Here is a 23,716-nt window from a genome sequence, read left to right on the forward strand (position 1 = left end):
GTAACAGTGCCCAGGTCATGACAAGCCATGACCCTCCTTCAGGAAGCTGGCTCAGTGCCACCTTTTATCAGCAGCAACTGACAATGCAACTTTAACAAACAAGAAGAAAAGGAAAAATTAATTTTATATCCTCAAAAGCCCATTTGACCAATTGAGCAACTGTGTGCATATATATATATATATATATATATTTATATTTATATACACACACAGAGAGTCACACCAAGCTGGCATAAGAAATAAATTCACTGAGTAAAATTCTGGTGTCAGTAAGCAGTACTTTCTCTTTTTATTACAGGATGTAAAAAATACAGAATTCAATCTAACTATATCCGAATGATGTTCATTCATATACCAAAGGAAATTAACTGTTACAGAAAATGGCACTGGGCTACACAGGCTTAACTTTAGGAACAGGACATTGGAGCTCTCCAATAGAGCCTTCCATCCTACGGTTATTCCTACTAGTTTTTTTCTTGCCAATAGAATAACATAGCAGAAAATAAAAAGAAAGTATTGCCTAGAGCAGTATCACAGTAAAATAAAACAAGTCAAGTACAAAAGCTGGACAAGGCAATATTAAGAGTTTCACACACAGTTAATGTCAGGGGAATTTAGGCTCCAGATCACAGCATCTGGCAAGTTTCAACTTCTGTGACTGTCAGGAGAAACATTCCTCTTATGTTACTGCATTCCTAAATTAAGTAAATTAATTTATCGCAAAAGTGAACACATTAGAACAAGAAATGTTTCTGCTCAGGTTTGCATATTTAAATAGAACTTTCAATCACTTTCTAACCATCTTTATTAAAAAAAAAAATAATCAGAAAAATTACTTTCACTTGAGAGATTTGCTATTGTATTCATTATTTTGATTTTGTAGGGAAGTAACAACTGTTAGAACAAGTTACTTAGTTAAAAAAGGAAAACGCAGTTGTTTCAGATTGAAAGAATAAGCTATTCAGATAGTCCTTACACACACACAATACCAAATCTTGCTGTTAATATGCACCCACCCACAGCTTTAACATTTCATTGAATCCTACTGGGATAAAATCTTTTCAGGTGCACTGTGAGGCAACTGTTTTTCAACTGGCATGTTTATGTCCTATACATATGCCTGACAGAGTATTAAATGTTAGAAATAAATCCTACTTTAATCTCTTAAATTTCTATCTGAAATGGAAAAAAATCTGAATCACCACAAAAAAAAACCCCAAACACAACCCCTGCCCCCATTTCACACAGAAATCCTTCCAGTGATTGAGGAAGGCTACTGAAATGAGAATAATCTTTGAAGAGAAAATTTAGGAATGCTCCTGAACATTGTATCAGGATTTCCTGATTAGCTTTGAGACACAGGAAAAGCATGGGCAGTCAGGAGTCTCCCCTGCACAAAACATAAGACTCACTACGATCATTATTTTCAACACACTTGCAGCTGAATCTCTAAGGATACAGGATGATTTCTGAATCGTAAGCCAGTTTCATATCAAAATTTAAAAAAATAATGAAAGTGCACACTGCCAGTACTTTTGGGATGAATACCTTAATAAAATACATTACTACTCAACTGGAAAAATGACAGCCAGCAATATTTCTTGCCTTTTATTAAACGTTGTCAACTACTTGTATCATCCTGGTTTTTTACACGAAAACACAAGTTAGTCTTTACTGAGAAAACGCGTACCCGTCCTTCACTGGGGTGGAGAGTATATGGTTGGGGAATTACATCCTATAACCCAGACATCAAAATGTATCAGCAGAGAGCTGTAAGAGTATACAGCTGTTTCTACTAAACTACTGTGGAAATAGGCTCTTATTTTTTTTTTTCCAAGAAGATGCTCTGCACAGAGATGTTCCAATCAAGAGTTTGCTGCAGATACTTGAAGCATCCTTATTAAAACATTTATTTTTAAACCTCTCAGTTGTTAGTATGTGCTACTAATGCACAAATTGGAAGCTTATTCATAAATATATGACATTTGGGTAACTGAATGAATTATGAAGGATTATGGATTGAATTTTGAAGAGCATGGTTTGGGAACTGTTTTAATTTACCTTTTTTTTTTTTTTTAATACCTTCTACTTATCTCCTTGCTTAACATTTACAAAGACCTCTTTCTTATCATTAAAGTCCCTGTTTATCAAACAGTGATACAGGAAGAAGTTGTTTACGCTTTCAGAAGTACCAACATACATCACTTCTGACAAAAAAAACAAGCACTCCATAAGAAATGCTCAATCACTGTCAATCACATGCACTAAAATATACATAAACCAAAGCATGTGGTGTGAACTATATTAGATTCAAAGTGAACACAGAATTACAACTATAACAAACAAAACCCAAATAATTACAAATGACTCATAGGCGTATTTACATATCTCACCAAACTACTGGAAAGGCAGGTAACCATAGAAACCTGACAGCCTAAATTCAATACTTTAAAATTTGTATTTAGTTTAAAATGCTGAAAATGATGTTTATATTTGATGAGATCTGTATTTCTAAGGGCTTCATTTTTTTGCTTTGGTACTTAAATCTCTTGGTTACTGAATTTGCCTTTTATATTGGATTTTATTCACGTAAAGGTGAAGTTTACTCTGTAATATAAAATATTAATAGATTTTAATACTGCAAATTAGTATTTCTAACATTTATTCAACAGATGCAATTAAATAATGATATAAAACAAACATTCCTGTACTTACCATTAAATGTTTTGCCTATAGATTTTTCTAAGCTGCATGCTAGTAGAAAAAAAAATACTCAAATTAACTGTTGAAGCTGAAATGTTAATATCCTTTTCAACTTATATTTCTTTTTCACTGACAATTACACTCTACATGGCTTAAAATTTAATACTATGGTTAGTACTAATGTCCTATATTTTGCTTTGTAATCTAAATGAGTAAAAGACTATTTTTGTAGTTCACTGGCTCTTAGGCTGTAATGTTCAGTGTGTATTTCATTATGCAGAAGAGCAATGGATGTCGTCTAACATGATTTAAATGGGTCAACAGTATTTTCCTGTTCCCATTAATCATGCAGACAGCCACTGAAGCCACTGAAAAAAAAAAAAATAAAGCCTTGAAAACTAACCTAGGAAATCTCCTTTTATCACTGACTTGTGCCACTAGTCCAACAACCACAAACACATGCTGCAGGAGTTGGGAGCTTTGCAAACTGGGGAGCTAAGGCTGGTGTTTCTGGTGCTGGCAGCCGGCAGCACTCCCCAAGCTGCCAGTGGCCCCATGCCAAGAATGATTCTCACCCTGCAAAGTTCAGTGGGAGCTGTGTGTTGACAAACTGAGCAAATTTGAATCAGCAAAATTTGTGCTTGGCACAAGGACATGCAACTGCACTGAATGCAAAGGCGTGCTACCCACTGATGCTGCACTGGCAGCCAGGCTGCTCTTGCGTAAATACAATTGTTGGAAAACTCCCACTAAAGTGAAAGGATACAAGATTAGGCTGTTTATTGCTGATTGTTTAAAAAACACATCAAAATTAAGAGCTTTGTTCTCAAGCCATGTAACCATCACCTACAGCCCATTTCATATATGGCATATTGCAGTTAAAATGGTAATTTATAAAAAACATAGCATTTCTGTGGAAAAGGAAGCTGTTCCAATAAATAATAAAGGGAATGAACTTAAGTACAAAACAGGCAGAAAGTGACAGGATGATCGGGTACCAAACACTCAGATTCATTTACTTAATAAATATACTATTAAGGATAAAAAGAAGAAGCAATCAAGATTGCCTCAAACACAAAAGTACTGCCACAGCACAAAATCTCTACAAAGGCAGTGATGACACATTTGATTCTATTATGGTGTAAAAGGGCAGGCAAAGCTGGCTTAGGAAACCTCATACTATTCATACTATGGAGTAGACTCTGCTGGACAACACAAAGGAGGGTCCAGGCTTCTTTGAGATGGGGTGCATGGGCTGTACGACTCCCTGCCTCCTTCCTTAGCACTGCTGGGCATCCAGCAACGGACGGTTAAGTTTCACCAGTCTCACCATCCTTACCATAGAGAATTTCTTCCTAATATCTGGTCTAAATGTAGCCCCTTCAATCCATTCCCTCTCATCCTATCACTACAAGCCCTTGTAAAAAGTCTCTTCCCATCTTTTTTGTAGGCCCCTTTCAGGTACTGGAAGGCTGCTGTAAGGTCTTCTCAGAGCTTTCTTTTCTCCAGGCTGAACAGCCCAAACTCTTGCAATCTGTCCCCACGGGGGAGGTGCTCCAGCCCTTTGGTCATCTTTGTGGCCTCCTATGGACCTGCTCCAGCAGTTTGATATCCCTCTTGTGCTAGGGACACCAGAACTAGATGCAGTAGTCCAGGTGGGGGCTTGCAAGAGCAGAGTAGAGGGGCAGAATCACCTCCATTGTCCCTGCTGGTCACACTTGTTTTGATACAGCCCAGGACCCAGTCAGGCCTTCTGGGGTGATAATTCAGGTTTTGTCTTCACCATGTGTTAGGAACTTCACCTAAGTGTTAGGAACATGGAGTAGAGGTCAGCATATTCCATGGTGTGACAACTCACATGCAGGCCAGTATCTGGCATGCTCATTCCCCCTGAACCCTATCCCAGGTAATGCACATCAGGAGGAGTCAAGACAACTAACATTCAACATCTCTGAGATTCCAAAAGCACACCTTTGGGACCAGCTCTGGCCCTGCCCATCTGGCCTTTTGCTTTCCAGTGCAAAACTGTCACATTTGAATCCCAAGTGCCAGCTGGGAACTCTAAGCAGTAAGGGAGATTTCTCCACTGGTGACACTTCAGCTACCGCTACAGGACATTTCCTGGAGGAACTGCAAGCAGTACTTACCCTGTTGTAACAAAGACAATACATCACTAATTACAGAGAGGGGAATGTACAGTCCAGTTGCACTCCAGGCAATGCCTCGGACTTCTTGTCCCCCAGTCTCGGCTTCACTCTCAGTCACCACTTCTGATGCACACTTTACTGGTATCGGTCACCCATATAACACCACCCTACTGCATCCTTGGAATCCTTCAAGGATGGGTACAGCAAGGGCCATGACAGCAAAAAAAGGGCTATTAGTAAAGCCACATACATGGCAAGAAGCACATATCAGTGCCATTAAGAAAAGCCAGTTACCCTGGTAGCCCCTGCTGAATTTGATGATAGTGCAGACCTGTCTTGACAGTGCTTTAGTAACTGAAGATCTGCATAGGGAAACACTGATGTCTCAATTTTACTGGTGATTTCACCTGCAAAGGCACTATTTTTCTAATTTAAAAAGTCAGGCCAGTGAAGTTGTTTATTACAGACCTATCCAGATGTGATTCATGACGCATTATAAATTATTCTGAGAATTACAAAACAGACCTGTAAGGAGAGAAAAAGTCTTAACTCTAGAGCTAGTGTCAGTATTTCCACAGCTGTCTGCAAATCAGCCACAGAACCAGGCACCTTCTGTATTTGACTTCATCTTTGTTCTGTCTCTTGGGAGACTTTGGTGCAACACCTGGATAAACTCTGAGTGAGAAGCTTTGATGCTAAAATATATGAAAGATGTGATAACAGAAGTTATGTGTATTGATGAAATTACAGCTGAGACATGTACAGGAATCCTTCTACTTTAAGTAGTCATCCCCAAATCAGTGAATTCAGTCAATTATGCACTAAGAATCCTGATGCATATTTTAATGATGGATAATGTGAAGTCCATTTCAATCCACCCACAGGGCCTACCACAAAGCAACATCACTATGAATTCAGTTTTTCTGGCACTGGTCACAACTAGTAAACATCACGGCTTCTGATTCACATTCACTGAGCAAACAGCTCCAGCAAAGTTGATTCTGACGCGGCTGCTCCCTCTGTAGTGGCACCATCACAAACGATATGTCTGTGCCTCTGCCGTGCCTGCTAACGGTGCAGTGCTTGGTAGTCCACCATCATCACTTGTTGCATTGGAGAGAACAGGACATAATTGGTTCCTTTACCCTAGTCACCCCAGCAGCTCATTTTCATTTGGTTGAACTTCCAGCTGCCAACATCCCGCTAACCAGTCTGCAACCTCCATGGGGTTACCAAAGCTGGAGATACTGTTGCAGCAATAGCTGCTGAAGTTTATATAGCTGCTGCCGTATTCTGATTTTACAAAACAGTTTTAACAGAGTTATTTGAACAAAACAGACCCCTAGTGAGCAAAAGCAAGACTGTTTTTATCAAGTAAGTTTGCAGATGACACCAAGCTAGGTGTGAGCATTGATCTGCATGAGGTTAGGTAGGTGCTACAGAGGGACTTAGACTAGATTGATGGGCCAATATAACAGGATGAGCTTCACCAAGGCCAAATGCCAGGTCCTGCATCTGGGTCACAACAACCCCAAACAATACTACAGGTTTGGGGAAGTGTGGCTGGAGAGCTGTCTGGCAGAAAGGGACCTGGGTGTTCTAATCAACAAGCAACTGAATATGAGCAAGCAGTATGCCCAGGTGGCTAGGAAAGCCAATGGCATCCTGGCTTGTCTTAAAAACGCTGTGTCCAGTAGGAGTAGGGAGGTGATTGTTCCCTTGTACTCAGCTCTGGTGAGGCCACACCTTGAGTATTGTGTCCAGTTTTGGGCACCTCATTACAAGAGAGATGTGAAGGTGCTGGAGTGAGTGCCCAGGAGGGCAACAAAGTTGGTGAAGGGTCTGGAGAACAAATCTTATGAGGAGCGACTGAGGGAGCTGGGGCCCTTTAGTTTAAAAAAGAGGAGGCTGAGGGGAAACCTCATTTCTGTCTACAACTACCTGAAAGGACACTGTAGAGAGGCTGGTGCTGGTCTTGTCTCACAGGTAATTAGCGATGGAACAAGAAGGAACAGCCTCAAGCTGCAATTGGGTAGGTTTAGACTGAACATTAGGAAAATTTTTTTCATGGAAAGAGTGGTCAGGCATTGGAATGTGCTGCCCAGGGAGGTGGTTGAGTCACCAAACCTGGATGTGTTTAAAGGTCGTTTGGATGTAGTGCTTGGGAATATGGTTTGGGGTGAACCTTGTAAAGTAGGGTTATTGGTTGGACTTGGTCTTTTCCAACCTGAATGTTTCTGTGATTCTGTGAAGCTGGCTTTAGAAACAGCCACTTCTACTACAGTTTTTGAGTTGCTCTGCAATTAAAGTTTTGCCTGAAAACATGTATTAGTTGAATACATTGCAACCCAAAACTCTTAGACAATGTAACACTCAGAAAACCACTGGGACAAAGCTGTACCGGCAAAATAATGCCTGCTGGTACAACTTGACATTTTTGAAGAACTGATTTAAGCTTTCCCAGGAGAGAACTCTTTTTGTACACTGAGCTTCTGGTGTAATAGCAGGGTATGCTAGAGAATGAATAAAACCTTATAAACCCAGACAGGTCTCACTACTTTCTTTATTTCTTTAAAGAACACTCATTTCCTTCAAGTCACTGTCATGAACCATAAGAAGTAGATCAATCAGTGCAAAACAACCAGAAATGGTCAGAGAAGTGAGACCTGCCTAGTTACCTCACTGGTGTTAGTTCAGAAAGCTCATGGCAATAAAATTAGTCCTCGTCACTGCCTGCCATTTCATCTACAATACAGGAGTACGAATTGATTCTCAGACCTGCACAAATCACTGTGGGGAGCATCTCATCTCAGTGTCAAATGAGGATGTCTCTGCAAGATGACTATCACTTTGTCCAGTGAGTAAGTTTACAAGCACATTCAATAGTGCTACAAACCCAAGCAGCACACAAGCAGATGTGCAGTGACCGCATCACCTGTTACATAAAGCACTTAATTTTTACAACTTATGGAAGGAGGTTAGGAGCTCAATATTCCTTTCTTCCAACTCTGTCTTAACCTGTGTCTATCAGAAAATTTGAGACTGAACAGATGGGATTTATGTAGGAACCAAATAATTTAATTGCCATTTTCTTTCACTGTTTTCTGTTTGTTGTGTGGTGGTTTCGTTTTTTTTCTGCACATCTGTTTATTTCATGATTTGAAAAATATGTAAGGCAGGACCTAATTTATGTACAATTAAACATGAAACAAATAATGTGAGAACTGTACACATTCATTTAGAGAATATCTGATAAACCATAGTATTAATGTATAAATTTAGATCATTACTACAATAGTCCTTTGAGGTTTAAAATGAGCTTGATTCAAAATTGAAACAAAGTCTTAAACAGGTATTTTAACCATTAAAAATCCAAAAGTATAAAACTTTAAAATATGGTGACACTATACAGCTGGTTGGACTAGCTGGTTGTTTATCATCTAAACTTGAAACAGAACAGTGCTACTTTCAAAAACACTCAGGAAAGTTCTCTCAGGCTGCACACTATGGAGGATGCCTGCCAAAAGAGGAGCTCTGAAGAGCCCTTTATGCCACTTTTCTAAGGCTTCCATGCAGCAGGGTAGTTTGCTGAACACTTGGTTTCCAACATTTTCCTCTTTGTTCAGAACTCAAGAAGTAAAGGGAAAGCCATCCACTGATTTGGAAAGGACAACAGCTGTAAAAGAACTCCCCAGGGAATAAATCATTTAACGAAATAAATTTTCCACACTTTGTTTCTATGTCAGAAAACATTTCCAGATTATTTTAGACTGAACAAATGTTTTTAATATGAGCTATCTTCAAGGACTAAAAATAAGAGCAATTCAAACTTCCTTTGTCTGGGAACACCTGTAGTAACTACCTCTGAGGAACAGCTAGTTATCATATGGAAAAAGCCCTGTGCCAAGGAACAGTTCAGCTTGTAAATATTACCTTAAAAGACTTCTCATAGATCCTTTAAAAAAAAAACATAGCAAGATAATGCAGTATCTAAGACAAAAGAGAATTCTGACACTTCTTATGATACTAAACATACTCACATACTATATTTTTCTGCCTTAATTGCATCCAATAAACTATAACACCTTACTCTGCTGTATATGAATTTTCATGCCTACTCTCATATTTTACTTCTGCAATTAAAACACACACTATTCTAGTTACATGACACACCTTATAAGTGAAGGGCACTGCACTTAAGAAAATAGATATAATATAAAGCATGAATCTATTTATGATGGGGCTTTTATTTCACTCACAAGACTGGGGACAAAATGAGCATTTTATTATCCAAGCTGGACAGATCATATGGTGCTGATAAACAAGATGCAGTTGTTATCATCTTGTTATTCAAGAAAATAAGGGAATTTGATGGCCACATCCAGAGACTGTGAAAATATAATTTTCTTTTTAGAAAGCAGTTTGTTTCAGCTCCCTAGGTGGGGGGGTCTACATCACCACTGGAGGATGCTTAGAAAAACCCATGCTGAAAAAGGTTGAAGATCTTTGTACCAACAGGTCACTGCCAGGGAGTTCTGCTGTTAAACACAGGGCAGTGTTGCCCCTTCTGTGGATGTTTTTGCCTATCTGACAGACAGCTTACTCTTTACATTCATCAGAGAAACACCCTGAACAACAGCACAATACTGGGCATTGCTGATCAGCACTAAGAGCCTGAGGTGGGAGACTCCTTGGGGCAGGAGCACAAGGGAAGCCTGGGTGCAGGAATGACCAAGGTGAAAGACAGGTAGAGAAAAGGTTGAGGAAACTTGTGCAATATGGCAAGAGCTGCTGAGGAGAAGCAGCATGGGGAACAGGAGCTTTGGTGACAACTGCAGAGATGGATGGAAATGTCTGGTAACAAAAGTTATAGCAATTCAGACAGAACCATAAGAAGGGACAGAAGAAGCATTTGGCAAAACAGAGTAAGGCAGAAGACCTGGAAATTTGGAAAATGAAACTCAAAACATCTAAAAAGGGTAAGAAATTATCAATTGAGAAGAAGTCCAATGTTAAAGTTTTGAAAAGGTTATTTAAAAAAAAAAAAATCTCCAAGAGTCTCTTTTCCCTGTAGATAACACCGAAGACTGGCAGTGTGGGCCTTAACTCCTGAACATGGTTTAGTTGATTAGATAGTGTTGAGTGATAGGTTAGACTCGATCTCAAAGGTCCAACCTGGTTAATTCTATTCTATTCTAACACAAAATATGAGTGACTTTTCTTAAATTGCAACTAGAACTTGGCTTCATACAGTGCCTTTCATACTTAGTGTGGAACAAATTGCTTTAAATACTGGCAGGCAAACAGCCATTATGCACTCAAGAGCTCATACATAATAATACTTAGCATTTTTATAGTGCTTTTCACCTTCAAAGTGCTTTACAAACATCTCATTAATCTCAACCAATGCACCTGCAAGGTAGATAAATATCTGTGTTTTAGGTGGAGAAAGACATAGAAAGTTCAATGGCTTATCCATGGCCATGCACACCATCAGTCTCTAAATCCCCTGCTCCTGGCTCCTAGTCCCATGAGGGACCTGAGCCCCACTCTAGGTTGAGATCATGCCTTCTCTTCAGCTACACAATTGTAGTAAGAACTTGTCTTACTGTGAGAAGATGGTGGGAGACTGGCAGGAGAGCCTCTTGTTTCTGAAAGGAGGAGAGTACCCAAATATCGCTACCTCCTACCAGGACCATCAAGCCCAGGAAGTGGGAAGTCCATGAGACACCAAGATGAGAATCATGATGTAAGTACTTAAACTAAGCAGTGGGATGAGAAAGCCTCTGTGCTGGCAAAAGCCTCTACCTCTCTCCCTTATTTGGCAAACTGCTGCATGGTCTGGGCCAGGAGATTCATAGAATAGTTTGGGTTGGAAGGGACCTTAAAGATCATCTAGTTCCAATCTCCCTGCCATGGGCAGGGACACTTTCGACTAGACCAGGTTGCTCAAGGCCTCATCCAACCTAGCCTTGATGACCTCCAGGGAGGGGGCATCCACAACCTCCCTGGGCAACCTGTTCCAGTGTCTCACTGTAAAGAATTCTAATATCTAGTCCAATAGTTGGTCCAAATCTTTCTAATATCCAGACTAAATCTCCCACTCTCAAGCTTCAATCCATTCCCCTATCACTACAAGTCCTTGTAAAAAGTCCTTCCCTGGTTCTCCTGTAGCCTTCGTCAGGCAGTGAAAGATTGGGCTAAGGTCTCCATGGAGCCTTCTCTTCTCTAAGCTGAACAGCCCTAACTCTCTCAGCCTGTCCCCGTAGGTTATGAAGAGAAGTTTGTCTGTGGTTTATAATGCAGGGAAGAGACTCACAAAAGTGCCGTACCTGCTGCTCAGGCCAGATCCATCCGAAGAACTAGCTTAGAGGAGGAGGAGAAGATTCCTGGGACAGGAATCTGCTTTTCTAGAGCTTGCTCAGGAAGGCACAGTGTCTCATTAACTCTCTGACTCTAACTGAAGGCTGGTGGTCTGCTCACAGGTATGTTGGGTATTGGATAATCTCTATCACCTCTGTAAGAGATCACAGAATCATGGAATTCCTACTATTCAAAAAAGAGAAGCCTGAAGCCTGCAGCTTCCAAGCGCTGCCACGGTGCCAGAAAACAACTCCAGCTTCACTCCTCAGGCATTCTCCAAGTATCAAAAACTTGTGATAAACCTTGTCTAGCAAGAACAGTAACTCTCTCCCTTGCTTTTGACCAGAATAAAACACACTTTAATGTGATTATACCACATGATAGTATTTTCACATTTTTGATGTTTAAACAGATCTGATATGTTGGGTTTTTTTTTCTCATGTTTAAAAAAAAAAAAAAAAGGCACCAAAACCAAACCCAAAAATATCCACCCCAGCACAATTCAGAGATATCAGGAATGTTAAACCCAGAGCAGACACAAAGCCTGGAATAGTATAGAATAGAATAAACCAGGGGTTGCCTGGGAGAAGAGACCAACCTCTGCCTGTCTACAACCTCCTTAAGTTATGAACTGCAATACAATACCTGTACTGTGCTACAGTAGCCTCTGTATTTCCTTACACAGAGAAAAAGAATAATGAAACTTTAGTAATGACATCCCTATTTGAGAAGTTTATTAGTCACTAAATTTAAATAAGTAAATCTGAGAATTGCTATCTGTTCTGTCTCCATACTCATAAATCCAGATCTTTACAAGTTCTTCACCACTGTAGCTCCTCTCAAGGTAAACAGCTCATGTTTAGAAAAGTAGTCAGAAAAACTGTTACAATAACAGAAAAAAAAAAACAGTTGAAGGCAAAATTTTCCACGCTTTGTCTTAAGATATCAAAGAAAAAAAGTCTCTCTACATGTAATGGTATATCATGTCAGGTAGGTAAACAACAATGAAAGACAGATGATCAAACCCAAAATACATGTAGGTAAAAGGATAATTAATATGTTCCTTCTGCCTATCCCATCAATCTGAATGTAAAAACTAGAATTAGGAAGAAAGAAGCAGCTCTTAATTACTCTTCCCCATCTTAACTTTTTTTACTTAGAGAAGCAAAATACTAACAAGGACACACAATCCAAAAACACGGAGAAACAGCTCTTTATCACTAAGCAGAAACGACATGTTCCCCACCTTTAGAATTTTAAGATTATTAGAATGGAATAGAACAGGTTGGAAGAGACCTTCAAGATCATCGTGTCCAACCTATCATCCAACACCACCTAATCAACTAACCCATGCAACCAAGCACTCTATCAAGTCTCCTCCTGAACACCTCCAGTGATGGCGACCCCACCACCTCCTCGGGCAGCCCATTCCAATGGGCAATCACTCTCTCTGTGTAGACCTTCTTCCTAATTTCCAGCCTAAACCTCCCCTGGTGCAGCTTGAGACTGTGTCCTCTTGTTCTGGTGCTGGCTGCCTGGGAGAAGAGACCAACCTCTGCCTGTGTACAGTCTCCCTTAAGGTAGTTGTAGAGAGCAATAAGGTCACCTCTGAGTCTCCTTTTCTCCAGGCTAAGCAACCCCAACTCCCTCAGTCTCTCCTCACAGGGCTTGTGTTACAAACCCATCACCAACTTTGTTGCCCTTCTCTGGATTATTGCTTCATTGGATTCAGGTGGGCTTGTGCCCAACTGCCAGCTCCAGGTTTGGGGTTTTTTTAATAAAAATTTACAACTCCTGATGAAAATAAAGGCATATAGGAGCAAACTAAATATAAAACATCAGGAAATGCAATTAAATTTAATTACATTGAACACTAACATTCACACTGCAATCATTTAAAAAAATAATCTAAAATAAAAAAATCCATCCTCATAATATTCTGCAGCTAAAATACAACATAGCTTTTAAAATGGAATGAATCTAATTACAGTGAAACATGCAAGAGTAAAATAAAAATACATACACTAAACTCTGAAAGCATACCAATGATAATGTAAGTTAGAAAAACCCAACACCCCAACACTAGCCCCCCCAGCATGGTAATGTTAGAGCTGCAATGTTTTTTGTTAATTTGCTTAGTGACCTTTCACTTCATTTGTAAGTAGTAATCAAGAGGTGTCTTGATCTTTGCTGCTTCTGTTTTCGGTCCAGGGTAAAAGATAGTATTTTCTCCTAATTATCAATAAACTAATACCAGACTTCAGTCATGGTGAGGTATGCTACCCATCACTACTAGGCAATACTACATAAAAACAACAGCAACAACAAAATTTAAGAAAAAGCAGGAGGTGAGGCTTGAGCACAATTTTCTTTCAATTCCCTTGGGAATTGTGGTACTATAGGTCATGGATTCCCAGGCAGCCAGGATCATGTTCATCAGTTATAGCAGCTCCTCCTCTGGGCCTAATTCCAGGTAGACTGTTTGTCTAAACCTGATGAAATATAGGCGCCATCAGGTAACAGCAGTGGCCAGGGAGACTCCAGAAATGTGTAACTGAACACTAAAAAATGAAATTAAAACATTGCTGCAGCCAGCCTCTTTCTACAGGATGCAATAACTGTAAGTCCTAGGAAAAAAAAACACCTCATTGCCACAAAGGCACACATCTTGAACAGGCACACCACCAGGGGAAAAAAAACAAACAGGGGGGCAATTGTTATCTCCCTCCCATTCATTGCTTCACAGTATTTTCAAATTAAATTTTAATGCTAATAAATATTGCTAGATCGACAGCATTGGGACATGCTGTCTAGAAGCACTGTAAGCTATGCAGGGTTGGCACATCATCATGTCAAACTCAAAAACAGAGAGTGAGAATGTGCATTTTCAAGTGCTATAGGACAGAAGGAAGAAGGAATAAAAAGAAGTTCATTCTGACTTGGGGTCCTGCAGGTGATTTTAGCACAGAAAAAGCCTTTCATAGACTGCAAACATCATCAAGCATTCCTTTGAAACCACAGTTTGCAGTGAACCTGCAAAATTGTCACTGAAGAATGCTCAGACTCCTAAGTTTTCTCTTAAATTTCATCACGATTCTCAACTGTCACAATCAAAACATTACCACAGTATCACCAAGGCTGGAAGAGACCTCAAAGATCATCAAGTCCAACCAGTATCTAGTATGTCTCAATATCACTCAATATCACGGAAAGGAAAACTAGCTGAAATTTTTCAACACAGATCTCTGCGGCAGCTTTGGTACCAGAATAGGTTCGAAATCAGAAGTAGCTTGTCTTCAAGGTGACTTCAGCAGAAACCCAGGACTGTTCAGAATGAAATACCACAACACTATAGAAACCTCTTTTGGCAGCCACAGCCTAACACTTCAACTCTGGTTACACCTAGAAAGCCATGCAAGAAATCGGGAGAAGCATGCCAGACTGGCTTGGTTCACTTTCCTCTGTGCAGCTGGAGAATAGCCACAACACACAATTCCTCATCTTTACAGATAATTGGTACTTTGTTTTTATTTATGCCTTAAATCCAGCTTCTGGCCTAGGTAGAGTCATTTAGTGCAAAAGCTTGAATAAAAAGAATACATTATCTAAATCTAGAAAGTCCCCTCACATGTGTCCACTGTTGAACTGGGTGTTAGCCTGGCAGCTTAGGTGCAGCAGGCATCAGGGCAGCCTCAGGCCCCTTTCATCCTGCTGATGCCACACTGCCACAAGACTGTCCACAAATGATGCTCTCGGTGCTACAGTTTCTGCAACCATCAGCTAGTGCTCACGATTTCAGTCCCTTTTGTCTGCCACAGCAACTTGCTCTGTGAGCTCTCAAAGAAAGATGTTATACTATACACTCTCTGACTGATGCTGTGATTTTGGTTAGTGGACCTATCCACTCTAAGTCATAATTTGAAGTCCAGAATTTCTTTAGGGATGATTCATCCCTTTATTCCTTCTCTTCAAACACTACATATTACAGTAAATAAGCCTAGGACCACCAGAGAGCTGTGATACACTCTATCACTACTCCTGATGTTTTAATCAACAGAATGTGCAAAGACCAAGAACCCAGAGACTTCACCTGCAGTTTGATACTGTATATAGACTCAGCAGGATTGCCTTTTGTAGATTTTAAGAGCCTGTTTGGTTTTGGGGGTTTTGTTGTTAATTTAATCCCTAGAGACTGTGAAATGGTATCCTTTATTTCATTGATTTGCTGTATGAGGTTAACTCAGTCATTACTCTTTCAGAGCAACACAAAGATTTGTGGGCTAACACTGCACTTGTGAGGCCAAAGAGAGCAAGGGACTAAATTTTCTCTTTGTACTGCCCAAAGGCAGCACTGAACCGCACACCTGCAATTACAACCACAGACATACCTTTCTGTTTCAGACTTTCCACCTTATTATGTGGCATTATGTCGAGTCTTAGTCTCTACACCTGAAGCCAGGTAAGGAAACACCAGATGAGGACAACACGCTCTGGCAGACAAGGCAGAAGTACATGCAAACAGAGACTGTTCCTCACTCACGGACATCCCCACATCTGACTTTGAAGACTGAGAAAACACCATTTGGAAACAGCAGCTAGCCAAGTCCCTACGATAGGGCGTACCGGTTCCTTGGTAGAGGCTCTCCCAGAGCTTTCCGGTATTTTCCTTTGGGGTGAGTAGCTGGACACAAGCCCTTTACCAGCGAATCATCATACCAGGGTGGTGGGCCGCTGCAGACAGTGGAAAAGTTTTAGAGCTGTGCAATGGGAATAGAAAGAGATAGCAGCTCCTTTCTGCTTAGAGAATAGCCCAGGTGAGCTTTTAGGAAAACTCTGCAAAATGAAAAGTGATACATACAAAATAAATTTACAAAGAAGTTCAATTTTGCCTTAAGGATTACAGCTAGGCTTATCTCATTTCACTTCTCATACCTAAAAATGTACCTGTCCAATGTATTTACCAGAGACCAGGTACTGGCATATACAGGACACTGGACAGGACCTGGTCACTCAAGATATAAGGCTTGCAGAGCGGAGAAAGCATTCACATAAGGGGGAAAACATTACTCTTCAGAAATTGTCATGAATTTTGTCTCTATACAAATTTGGCCTGGTGCTCCAGCACAAGGTTAGTGTGCACCTTCCTACAAAGAAAAGTCTTTTCATGTTCTGGAATTAATGGCTACATGAGTAGGCATAGATCAGTAAAGCTATTGATGTGGTAGAAAACGCTGAGTTTCAGCAACTAGACAATAATTAAAAATCCTCATTTAATGCCTAATGTCACTTACACAGATCACTGAAATGTGGCTGCACCCTGATGCTTTATAAGCTGCCCTCACTCCTGCATCAAACTGGACTGGGGAGCTGCTGACCCAATAGAGCCTCCCCCACAGCATCTGGTTTTCAGGTAGATCAACAAGTTGATCCAATTCATACCATGGCTGGACATCTGTTAATGACTTACTTGCATTTATAGGCAATCTTAGCTAACGCTGATAGAGAAACCTAATCTCACAGAGAAATCATACCCTACAAATCCACCCACATCCAGAAGTGATAGATCTTGTCAGAACAAAGGCACTGTGTGCTGCCAACAATACATTACCTCTCAACTGCAAGAACAATTAAACACTTTATTGAAAGGGGAATATTTTTTCTCTTGTGTCTCAAACCATGAAAGTGCATGTCTCCCCCAGAATTATTCATTGCTGCACTGTTGAAATGGGAATAATTCCTTGTCTGCCTGATTATTTTCAAGACAGGGATGAAACTACCTTAGGATCATTTGAAAAACGTTAAAAGTGTACTGCAGTCAAATGGTTTGAACTTCCACCGTGCATCACTTGCAGCTGATAATGCTAATGTTAAATTCTGGAGACATGAGTCTGTCTACAAATTAATGGAAAATGTGAATTAATATTTTCTTCCAGCTAATTGCCCAGCTTCCATATTGTACAGTGCAGCCCAACAACATCTGATCTTGAAAATTCTCTTGTGGAACTTTTCAATCACTTTTTCCTCATCTGCCAAAAAAACCCCTCAGAATTACAGAATATATTTCATTATCAGTCTGGAATACCAGAAACCATTTAGTCAAGTTTCCCCAAACCTGTTAGCTGTATATGCTATGGTTATTTTTTTTTTTAAAAAAGCATTAGCTTAAAAGTATTGAGAATTACCGTACACGAGGATTAATTTTTTGAGTTGTATGCTTTAAGTTTCTTCTTTAATGGTGATGGAGAGGTGGATTAAGAGATACTTCTATTACTTTTGTCATTTGAATATTAATAGTGCTGGGGAAATTTTTATGATTCATTCTTAACATGAAATAATCTCACACTTACCAAAGAGCAAGAAACGATGACTGAAAAAAAGAATGCAATTCCTATTTTGAAACACATCACCAAAAAGATGGAAAAAAGATTGATTCAGTAGCACATGGCAGTTTAAAGATCTGGCATGCATGCTTTGATTTCAGCAAAGAGAAAATTACCTTATCTTGAATGCTTCTTTCAAGTCTTCTTTAACATATCGGAAAGTTTGCATTTCATGTGACTATAAGCATTATCATGGGCTGCAGACAAACAAAATGCAAGATCTGGACTGTGTGTATCAGAAATACTGCTTAGTAAAAGATTCAGTAGTTTTTTTATGGGTAACTCAAGAGACAGGAGTCTTGTAATAGTCATTACTGATCCATCTTCTAACTCAAATTCACTCAGTTTCTTAAGTTAGGTTGAATGTTTTATGTTAACTCCAAATTCAATGCAGGAGTAGAAAAATAAGAGGTTCCCACAAACTAGTTAAATATTGATGAGGATAAAGACTGAGTCAAAATTCATGTAATGGAAATTACATGACCCTAAAAACACAGTTCAGTACTTTATTATTCACAGGGGTGCCTCGTGAAAAGTACCATTTCTCAATTATTCTTTAAGAAATATAAAAGAAAAGGAAACCAAGCACACTTCAGAAAAGATGTCCCTACACAGCTGTGACACTGATTCTGCTAACTATTTGAAAAAACGCTGTATTCTCTATAGCAGGCTGTGTGGTGACCTGCTGTCAAGTCCAGGTTCCTGCCTATGGAAGAAATGGGCTAGCAATGCCAATAATGTAACAGGAACTGCTTCCAAAGATTCCCAGAAAATGAAGCTAGTCCTCTCCCCTTGCAGGTGGTGGAAACTGCAACGGTTTGGGATAGATATTCAATGAGGTAATGGAATGTTTCTGAAAATCAAAAAGGCATGAAAATGGAGACCTGAAGAAACTCAGCAGGCACTTCATTTAGTTATGTAACCACCTCCTAGCTGGAGGTTCCATAGCATGCTTCTGTACACTAACATGCAGACTTCAAGAAAAACCAGTAATTTAAAAGTTAGCTATTAGTTTTACCATCCAAAATGGCAATCCAATGTCTGATCACCAAAAATAATACAAAATTATATATGTGCACTTTAGATAAAGGATGTAAACCAAATCACTTCATATTGCCTCAGTCACTTGCTACATCTTCTATTAGTTCTTGCATGACCCAAGCTTATACTTCTAACTTCTTCAATGCTTCAGAACAGTTTAATGGTTTTCATATAAATGGAGAGAGTTTTTTATTTCTTTGAAATACTAATTTTTTTCCCCTAGACTATGAATGACAGACAATACTCAATCATGTATTACTGACAGGACCTGTGAACCAAAATTGTGATCTATATGGTCGAAATAAAAATGCTCTGTAATATTAAAAAGACTGATTTCTAATGTGACTCATCACTTCAAGAAAAAATTGGAAGTAAGAGGCTTTGAAACTATATTGGGGGAAAAAAAAAAAAAAAAAAAAAAATAATCAAACTCCAGCTGTGCCTCCCTCCTTTTAAAAAAAAAAAGTTTTAAAAGCATGCTTAAAAACACCCGGTCTAGGCACACCTGATTTAGCAGGGGGGTTGGACCATATGACCTCCAGAGGTCCCTTCCAACCCCTATCATTCTGTGATCTCCCCTTCATTATGCTAATGAAGGGGAAAAGAATAACATTCTCAGAAAAAAAACAAAACCAATTTCTAAATGCCCTGCATCTGCAGAAGGGAAGTCTCTCACAACATCTTACATACTGTGCTGCTGGAGACACCTCTATCTTCTACCTGACAGCAGTTACCAGGTTTATTGGTACCCAATTAGGAGCCTGCACATAAATTCCCAGTTTTGCAAGGAGTTTTAATAACACAATGTACAAGCAAGTGTACAGTCTTGAAACACAGATGATGTGCCTAGGAGAACACAGATGACATGTCTAGGAGATATATCCCACAGTCAGCCTACAGTCCAATAACACACCATATAGATTATTACAGAATACTTATTCTTTTTTAATGATGACAAAGCAGTATCATGAATCAGTTACATCAGTATGTAACAAAGTAACTGACTCATTTTACAAAGGATGTCCTCTCATTAGTTACTTGCCCGTGGCTCAGTGTCCTCAAACTTCATTATAAGAAATTAGGATCGTCTACTCACTTGCCTAAAACGAATAAATCAGTAAGAGACTACTAAGGCTTAAGTCATCTAAGTTGTATTTTACACATGCAGTTCTTTGATATCTTCTACTTAATTTTATTACTAACGAAGTATCCCAGATGCCATTATTGTAATACCTGAAACTGTTATAATACACGATTAAAAGATTTACAAGCCAACGAATCACTGTATAATTCATACTGTTTAGAAATACAAGCCACAACAAGACACACAGATCTTATGTGTCCATGTTCTGGATGTTTCTTGGTCTTTTACAAAACAGTAAACACAATTCACACCTCCACACATGACCCCTAAAATTCTTTTCAATACCGTTCCAGAAAGGGGTGGCAGCTAAAATGCAGCTCCACCCACTGAAAGGCCTTTCTGAAACGCAGTTTGGGTATACAGAATTTCCCAAAAGTTTGTGCAAGCCATGCACTTATAAAGCTGTGTACCTTCTCCTTGGGCTGTCAGCGTAGCAATTCTAACACTAGCAAGGAAGACACTATTCAAATAAATTGATGTGCCCACTGAAAAGGCAGAAACTGTCTTTTTAACTCCTTACGACCTTTCACTCACACTATTTTCTTTCTTTTTTTTTCCAAAATACAGCATTATTTTCTACACTAGCCTAAGTTATTCTGATATGTGGAAGAAGTCCTTAACCAGTATAAAAACTTCTGAGATCTCTGTCACTCAAATGCACTTATCTAGAAAGAGTTCCATAATAAATAAAAATTTCCTCATCTACAAAAACCGAACATCATAAATAAATATGAAAAATATCACAACAGAGGCTATAAAAAAGTAAAATTTGTTCAACCTAGGTAGAAAAGTTCCCTTAGGTGAACAGAAATCTAATTTAAATTACTTCTTTCAGTATTACAAATAAATTACACTAAACTGTCCAATTCAGATAAAATTTTATTTAGTTTAACCAGTCTTGTCCGAAATAACACAGTTCTGCTTTTTCAACTCCTGGAAATGCATATCCACTAGGGGAGGTGAACAAGGTTTGATGCCTTAAGGGAAGGTATGAAGGCTTAACATATTTAAATGGTTTTGCTTTTTTTAACTGGATGACAGACATGGGGTTTCTAGGTGTGCAGGGAACTGGAGGCAGTGGTAAGTTTGGACATGTGACCAAAGCAATACCCAGAGCAAAACGGTGGCAGAACTTGCTGAAGCAAACAGTGAAGAATAGTAGGAAGCTGCAAACTAAATTTCAATTAACTTGAGATTCAACAAAACCACTATTGTGTGTATGGTATTATATACTAAAAAAATGGTGAGTTTGTGCCACATATTTTCACACACATGAAAAAATGAAGGTTTTGACAGCTGTTATAAATAAAACAAATAGGAAGCTCTAAAAGTTGAGTGTTGCAGCTCTTCCCAGAATTAAGCAGATACTCAGATTCCAAAAATCCAGCCAAACTGAAATTACCTCATGGATGTGAGCCTTTGCTACTGAAAAAAACCCAACTTACATGACATTTATCTTCTGCAAAATTCAGGATTATGCATGAAGAAAAGGCCATTACATTTTCCAATATTTTTCAACAGTTAGACACAATGAAAAATAAAAGTACAGTAGAGGGCCAGAATCAGTACTATGAGAAAAGGGATTGAAATTTTGCTGTGCCAGCTCTAAAGCACTGCACACAGCATTCAGTTTGATGTTTAAATTAATCTGGGATCACTCTATCTCCTATTACTACACTAAGTATTTAAGTCGTACAAAAAATTAATTCTACAAGTCTTTCATCAAGATTGTTGTTAGTATTTCCTGCTGTTCACACACAAGATTTTACCATGAGACCTTAAAAGAAACACTCAATGCAAGACTGGCCCAAAGAGCTTCTAATCTACTTAGCATAAGACAGTAAAACCCTGAAAGGAGGGAATGAGAGGTAAATAACATTATAACAATAAAATAATGTGTTTTCAGCAAAATACAACATCTTGTACAGCTACTCTTATGCATTAATTAGTCCCTAAGACACATTACAATGATTCCCCGGTGAAAGGTTCTATGATAGAAAAGGTGCTTTTAGGGGCACTTTGGCATATGTGGGATGAGATATGAAAAGCCATTACATACCCTGACATGTCAACATGTGAAAAGTTCTGCAGTTGAGTGGGACGGTAAAAGAAGCACGTATACTTATGTCAGATTATTTTTTAATTTTCCCCCCTGCCAGACACTTAAAAAAATTACACAGCAAAACTGGAGCACAACACTCCTGCAGCCCCGCCCCTCCTCCCCGCCGTGCGGCCCTCGGGACTGTTCCCTCACCACGGCGGCAGCAGGTGTCATCTAGGTGAGAAGGCCAGACCGGCTTCATGCCCCACCACAACGCCAAGGCAACACGCATTAATGAAAGTCAAGCCTTGACAGCTTCGGCAACTGCTGCGGAACCCCGCTGCGGTTCGCCGGGCCCCGCCACCACATAGCTGCGGCCGGCAGAACGCTCTCACGCTGCTTCCCAGAGGAGCGGCGGTCTCCCCGCTGAGGTGGCGGCGTCTGGACCTCGTGCTCTTTCACTTCAAAGGGGGCCCCAACTCAGATACAGCGACGTGGCGGCTTGCCGGAAAAGCGGGAGGACGGCCAAACACCACACCGCGCCGAGCCTGCACTTCACATATCCCACTCCCGCTCCATAGCAGCGCGTACTCACCTCTGCCCCGCAGCACGTTAACAGCTGTGGGCGCCGCCATCTTGTTCATGTGAGGCGGCGTCACGTGGCCGCACGCGGCAGGCCAGGCGGAGGGCAGGCGCGTGGGGGTGGAGGGAGTCTTGATTGCCTCGCGCCGAGTACACGAGGGACGTGGAGGTGTGGGGTCGACTCGCGCGCGGCGGCGGTGCCGGACGTGGGGCCCGGCAGGTGAGTGCCGCCCGCTGGTCTTGGGCAGGGCTGCGACACAGGCCGCCCCTCCCGCAGAGGGAACCTGCTGCTGGAGCCAGTGGCTGTCACCGCTGTGCAGCCCACCCTCGCTGTCCTCGGAGGGTGCAGCTCCTTAGCTCCTCGGCTGTGGCGGCGGGGCGGGAGCGCCCCCTTCCCGCCCTTCCACGGTGTGGGGCTGCAAGGATCGTCCAGGTGGTGGGGCGGGCGGAGTGGGGCGCGACAGGCTCTGCCGTCGACCCCGCGAACTAGGGTTTGTTGGCGAGAACCTTTAGTTGTTGCTGATCCGTGCTGCTGTTAGTGGTAGCCTGGGCCCGTACTACGGCGGAACGGGCGGTCTTGGAGTTGTTCTCTGCTGAAGTGCCCTTGTCTGTAGTCTCTATCCTGCTCACCTTTGTAATGTGCCCGGCAAGCGCGGAGAACTGTTTCCACCAGCAAGAGACATAGCAGCGAGACAGCACCTCCCAAACTGGTACTCAGCCTCAGAACAGTTGCAGTCATACTATTCTATGACTGCTGAAGCTACTTCACAATTTCTCGCTCCCCTCCCCGCCCTTATTTTTTCCTTTAACAAACAAATACTAAAGAAACAAAACTTTTTGATCGTTTTTAAATAAAAGATAAACTACTGTTTATGAACGAAGTTTCTGTTGCTCGTACATGTAGAAAAGATGTAAGACAGCATTTTTTTGAGTAGAGCAGTGTCTTTCCAGCCTTTTTTGTACACATATCATATTACCCTAAACAAGTATCCAAAAGCCATCTTATACACTGTTCATATGAGAGGTTTCATGTTCACTCAAAAAATCTAAATAAACTTACCACGTCCATGTATTGTTTTTATTTTCCACTGTTTTCTTTCCTTGCCTGCATTTAGCTTGCCTGTATGAACAATTAAATGGATTTTTAAATTAGGGTCTTAAGGCTAATCAGAGTTTCAGAAACACCGTTACAGGGCATAAATCCAGCAGCTGTCAGGCAAATACTAAGGTAATGGAATCAAATCACCAAATGAAAGAATGAATGGAATGCATTAGTGTAGTGATTGTAAGAGTAGAGGGAAGAGACCAAAATGTA

The 23,716-nt window shown here is 40.4% G+C and overlaps 1 protein-coding gene across 2 annotated transcripts in view; it reads right to left on the reverse strand.

The window, feature by feature from the left end:
• Positions 1 to 22,571, reverse strand: part of METAP1D (methionyl aminopeptidase type 1D, mitochondrial) — a 49,757-nt gene extending 27,186 nt beyond the window's left edge. Inside the window, exon 1 of one of the 2 annotated variants that reach the window (XM_068138586.1) lies at positions 22,415 to 22,571. In XM_068138586.1, coding sequence (XP_067994687.1) covers positions 22,415 to 22,463 — 49 coding nt within the window. In that variant the 5' untranslated portion in view covers positions 22,464 to 22,571. The other variant, XM_068138585.1, reaches the window with a different exon arrangement.
• Between the last annotated feature and the right edge of the window lie 1,145 nt (positions 22,572 to 23,716).

Source organism: Melanerpes formicivorus, unplaced genomic scaffold (genome assembly GCF_026170545.1).
Source record: "Melanerpes formicivorus ecotype bairdi unplaced genomic scaffold, bMelFor1.0.p_v2 SCAF_5, whole genome shotgun sequence".
NCBI classification, from domain to species: domain Eukaryota; kingdom Metazoa; phylum Chordata; class Aves; order Piciformes; family Picidae; genus Melanerpes; species Melanerpes formicivorus.